The 5,356-nt window shown below is 42.8% G+C and overlaps 1 protein-coding gene across 1 annotated transcript; it reads right to left on the bottom strand.

Moving 5' to 3' along the window:
- Positions 1 to 303: 303 nt before the first annotated feature.
- Positions 304 to 5,105, bottom strand: ANKRD49 (ankyrin repeat domain 49). The gene is made up of 3 exons (XM_015827044.1): positions 4,956 to 5,105; positions 2,725 to 3,107; positions 304 to 900 (listed from the first exon to the last, which is right to left on the bottom strand). Exons 2-3 carry the CDS (start codon positions 2,977 to 2,979, stop codon positions 439 to 441), a joined length of 717 nt encoding a protein of 238 aa, XP_015682530.1. The 5' UTR covers positions 2,980 to 3,107; positions 4,956 to 5,105; the 3' UTR covers positions 304 to 438.
- Between the last annotated feature and the right edge of the window lie 251 nt (positions 5,106 to 5,356).

Raw genomic sequence — 5,356 nt, 5'->3', positions numbered from 1 at the left:
GTTTTTTTTCAAGTTAAAGTGAAAATGTTCCACAAGGGTAGCATAGCCTACCTTGTCCCAAAGATGCTCTTTTCCAAAAGGCAACTAGAGTTTCTTGGTTTTATTTTTCTTTTGAAAATGTTTCCGTTCTCATCCAAGAAGTTCAGACCCGAAGAAGCTTCCTGGATGAGAAACGAAACGTTTTCACAAGGGGAAAAAAAAAAAAAAGACCAAGAAAGTCCAGTTGTCTTTTGGAAAAAAGCACCTTTGGGATAATCATGACCTGGATGATTGAGAATCTCCATAGACACATAACCTATCTTATAAAAATAATGTCAGTGTTACTCAACAGAGCCTCATTTGAGCCACCTGCTAAGTTATGACCTAAAGAGCTGAGAATGCAATGACAAAATAGATTTCTTTAAAAAGCTCTGGCCATGTGTGTTAGGTATACAATTCCTAAGAGTCTGCGACAGAATTTGTGCAGTGTTCAACAATTTCAAACAAATAATGGTATTTGTCAGTCCTTCGAGCAATGTCATAAGCCGTCTCTTCCAAGTTGTTTCTGAGATTGGGCTTTAAGTATCGATTCATGAGTAACAGTTCGAGGGTTTCCTTGCTCTCTCTGTTTCCGGCTGCCAAGTGCAGAGGTGTAAGCAACCCGTTGGTCTGAGCGTTGACTTTTGCCCCATGTTGGAGCAAGAACGAGGCAATTTTGGTGTTGTTCCATTTGCACGCACTGTGCAGAGGTGTCCAGCTATCCACGGTCAATGCGTGGACGTCTGCCCCATGAGCAATCAGCTCACGCACCACTTCCATGTGTCCGTTATAGGCAGCGCGGTGAAGAGGAGTATATTGATCTTCATCCTGGACATTTATTGACACCAGGTTTTGAGACAAGAGCTTTTGCACCGTGCTAAGCTGTGGGAATGGAGACAGTGTTAGTCCACTAGCTTAGACAACTTTCTATAAGATTAAGTGACTTTCGCACACTGAATGAAGGCCACACTTCCTCTAAAATGCATTGACTCCCAAAGAACAAGCAATGACTGGTGATACAATATCTCCAGAGTTGAAAAGACCAACATTTCTAGCCCTTATTATCCCTTATTTTAAAGAAATTCATGCCATTAAAACCCATCATTTTTGCAAAGATGATGTGGGGAACCCAGAATCTAGAGGACTTTGTAGAGTATTGAGTTTAGTTCTGAAAGAACTGGGGATCACTTGCTCACTAAAAGTTCACGATACACTGAGCAAGCTTTTTTTTGCTTTTAACAATCAGTTTTATTATGACGTTTCCAGGAAGAAAGCAAACTCTTTCACACTGACTCCAAGTAAAATGCAACTCTATCCATTTGCTCTCATTTATTTGGAGGTATCAATGCCTCAATTTTTCATAATCCCATTCCTAAAGATCAATCTACTTGACAAAACAGCACTGCCATAGTTCACAATTCTAAAAACAATCCAGACTGGCTTTGTGCATGCCACTGTAATTACCACATTTTATATTCATAACTAGCATTGCTGTGGCTCAGTCTGGTTAAATGGAAAAGAAGTGTGTTGCTTTTACGTCCAACAGATGGCACTGTTTTTCAAAACATGTTTTTACCCGTCACAGGTGTGACATCTATATAATAGTAGGTATATAAAAACACGCGCTTATTCGAATGCAACGTTGTGTCAAAATTTTAAAGCAATCGGTGAAGAACTTTCAGATATTTAAGATTTTGAACAAACGAACATTTATATTGAAGCCTGATGCACCAACTGCAATTACTTTTATTACCCAAAGGCATCACAATCATTTCTGACTTGTCTTGGATTCTGTAGATGCAAGTCAACTATTTTTCCATGCCTTCTAAACCCTAATGATGGACTTGCATACAGACAATAAGGGCTGTGTGTGAAAAGCTAATGATCCTCCATTTGTCACTAAACCACAATCTCCAACATCCTTCACCAGCAGAGCTAAGTTCAGCCATTCATTCAGAAATTTCTGTGGGTTCATAAATTTCATCTCTGGAATTCTGTAAAGCAAGTCATCATTCCTCCCTCAGTTAGTTCAGGCTAAAGTTCCAAGGGTAAGCAATCTTGGCTCTTTTATGACTCGTGGACTTCAACTCCCAGAATTCCTGTAGCTGACTCAGGAATTCTGGGAGTTGAAGTCCACGAGTCATAAAAGAGCCAAGGTTGCCTACCCCTGGGCTAAACAAACAAAACTTTTGCATCATGACTGAACAATTCAGCAGTGTCAAACTACAGGTGGTCCTCGACTTATGACCACAACCGAGCCCAACTTTTTTGTTGCTAATCAAGACATTTGTTAAGTGAGTTTTGCTCCATTTCACCACCTTTCTTGCCGCAGTGGTTAAATGAATCAACTGCAGTTGTTAAGTTAGTCACGTGGTTGCTAAGTGAATCTGGCTTCCCCATCGACTTTGCTTGTCAGAAGGACACAAAAACGGCTGTGTGAAAAATGGTCATAACTCACTTTTTTCAGTGCCGTTTTTAAATGGTCACTAAACAAACTGTTGTAAGTCGAGGACTACCTGTAAACCATTGATACGTAGTTTGCACTTACCTCTCTCGAAGGACCTTAGCATCTCTGTGGCTATAGCATAAACCAACCTTATGTCATTTGAAAGCCCCCTTATGTCAAACTAGAGTCTCTCTAGGAAATAATAGGGGAGATGAATTTATCATGCAGAGTTTTCATATACTGTAGTACATTTGGCTTACCCTATTTTTTTCAGCTGCCCAAAGCAGAAGCTTATCTGGGCTATTTGCCAACTTTTTCTCTTGAGCCTGGTACCATTCCTCTGTTTTTTCTTCCTGATCTTCCTCATCAGAGTCTCCAGACCAAAGACTCTGTGTTCCTCTAGGGATTAGATGCGGGTGGGTTTCCAGTAGCTCAAGCTGGTTAAAGCTGTCAGCAAAGTCTTTTCCCTCCTCATCTGTGTTATTATTGTCAGCCGATGTTATGCTTTCATTCATTTTGCAGGCTTTGATTTGCCCGTCCCTAAACAGCAGAAGAGTTCCACTTCTATTTTTCTAACTCATATCTCAATGCCTTGCCAACCGAGTTCGGTAACAAAAGCAACTGACAGCAACATCACCACCATCTTTAAAAAGAGGGGAAAAATGGAATATTAGGATTGGGGGAAAAGAAGATAAGGCATTTGCTGCATCTTGAATAGCAATCTCAGAAGTGTCCATAAAAAAAGCCATCTTATTGCTTCTTTGGCATTATCAGATAAGAAATATNAGATTGCATTACTTTAATCCTCTCAATTCCATATCCAAAAATGTAGTTGTTCATAATGCTCTATATCAGGTGTGTCCATCCTGCATCCCAAAGGCTGCATATAGCCTGGACAGGTAGTTTGCAGCCCCACAAGATTGTAACCTTGTGATTTATATATATTAACTATATTATATATTTTATATGTGGCCCAAGACAATTCCTCCTCACTCGATGCAGCCCAGGCAAGCCAAAAGACTGGATACCCAGGATAAGATGAAATAACTTCCTTGGTATAACATTTTATTTATGTAATCTATGCAGTCACCCATTTTATATTTTATGCCCCTGGGCAGTTTACAAGATCAAAACAAAACCTCGGTAAACAAACTCCCAGTGTCCAAGGAAACCATTGACTGCGCTCATCACCAACAGCAGCCGTGTTCATCGACCCACTGACCCAAATAACCTTGAGTGACAGGAGGAAGAGCCACAAGTGCTACAAAATCTTTCTGCAAAAACAGAGTAAAAAAGGAAGAACTAAACTTTCTTTTTTTCCTCCTTCTCTCATTTGACTACGAAGGAATGGAAAGGGTCATTCTCTCTTCCATACAATGGGATTTAGATGGAGGAGGCAAGAATAAGATGCTGCTTTCATTTTTTTTTTACAAACCAGCAACCAAATACATTCCATTCTAATTTGCGGGGTAGGGCAGATGGGAGACCTGTCAAATAAGGGGATTCGGTATTAAACCTAGTTTGATAAGAGATATCGGAGCCCAAAGGAGGAAGGAGGGTAAAGAAAGCGTCTCAGAAGGGATCTTCTCTAGCTCTCTGGAAAATAAAACAAGGGAGAGGAGACCCCAAAGTGCTTTTTTCAAAAGGCAACTGGACTTTGTTTTTTCTTGGAGACATTTTGCTTCTCATCCAAGAAGCTTCTTCCGTTCTGACTGAATGCTGGGAATGGAAGGATGGATATTCCTTGCAGGCTTTCCATTTCCCAGCATTCAGTCAGAACAGAGGATGTTTCTTAGATGAGAAGTGAAAGGGCTTCAAGGAAAAACCAAGAGAGTCCAGTTGCCTTTTGAAAAAATCATCTTTGGGACAACCATGGCCTGGATGACTGAGAATCTCCATAGACATAAGGAAGAGGAGAAGTGCTTTCAGACTTGCAAGATACTGTCCCTGTACACCTACAATAACAGTGACGCTGGTGCTCATGGTTTTGGGCTTCTGTCTGGACTACCTCGAAGGGCTGGCAGTCCTACATAACTGAACAAGGCTAAAACACACACACAGATGAAGGCTACAGACCTAATGGGGTGTTCTTCATCCGGGAAGGGGGTCACCAAGGACTCCAAGACAGGCTCTGCTGAAAGAATCACAACTGGCTCCTTCACACAAAGGGGTCAGAATAACAAGAATACCAGAGCTGGAAGGGACCTTGGAGGTCTTCTAGTCCAACCCCCGGCTCAAGCAGGAGACCCTATGCCAGTGTTTCTCAACCTTGACAATTTTAAGGCATGTGGACTTCAACTCCCAGAATTCCACAGCCAGCATTGCTGGCTGTGGAATTCTGGGAGTTGAAGTCCACATGCCTTAAAATTGTCAAGGTTGAGAAACACTGCCCTATGCCATTCCAGTCCAATCTCTTCCTTAAAAGCCCAGCCTCACAACCCTCATGGGAAGGATTCAAACAACCTGCTAAAACCAAGTAGCCAGCCCCTACCTTTAAGGAGGCTCAATTAAGCCTTAACGAGCATCCAGGGAGCAGAGACTAGACACGTACAGACAAATCCATGCACGCACGGAGGGATGATGGGATGAATAGAATCCTCGGCATACACGCTTCAAAACCTCCCCGGCTCCAGGACAGGACGCGTGTCGAGCTCCGCGTTGCACCGACAGCAGTTGCACCGACAGCAGCAAGTAGCCGAAGCCTTGACTCCTCCACCGCCCCGACAGGCCTCACTCCCCCTCTCGTCTAGGACATTTAACTCCTTCCTGGGGAGGGGGGGGCGCCTCTGACCGGAAGCGGCTACCTCTTGCGGCTGCGCAATGAGAGTCGATTGCAGGGGGTTAGCCCCCCCTCGGGGGGGGGAAAGGCGGGAATTGCGTGGTTCTCGCGAG

The sequence above is a fragment of the Protobothrops mucrosquamatus genome, unplaced genomic scaffold, assembly GCF_001527695.2.
Source record: "Protobothrops mucrosquamatus isolate PMUCROS unplaced genomic scaffold, P.Mucros_1.0 scaffold_213, whole genome shotgun sequence".
Classification (NCBI taxonomy): domain Eukaryota; kingdom Metazoa; phylum Chordata; class Lepidosauria; order Squamata; family Viperidae; genus Protobothrops; species Protobothrops mucrosquamatus.
This window is presented reverse-complemented; position numbering and strand designations above follow the sequence as displayed.

Excerpts from the sequence above, each read along its gene's own strand:
- ANKRD49 (XM_015827044.1), bottom strand. The coding sequence starts at position 2,979 with ATGAATGAAAGCATAACATCGGCTGACAATAATAACACAGATGAGGAG. Across the intron at positions 901-2,724 it reads GGGCAGCTGAAAAAAATAGG|CTTAGCACGGTGCAAAAGCT; the intron begins GTAAGCCAAATG and ends CCATTCCCACAG.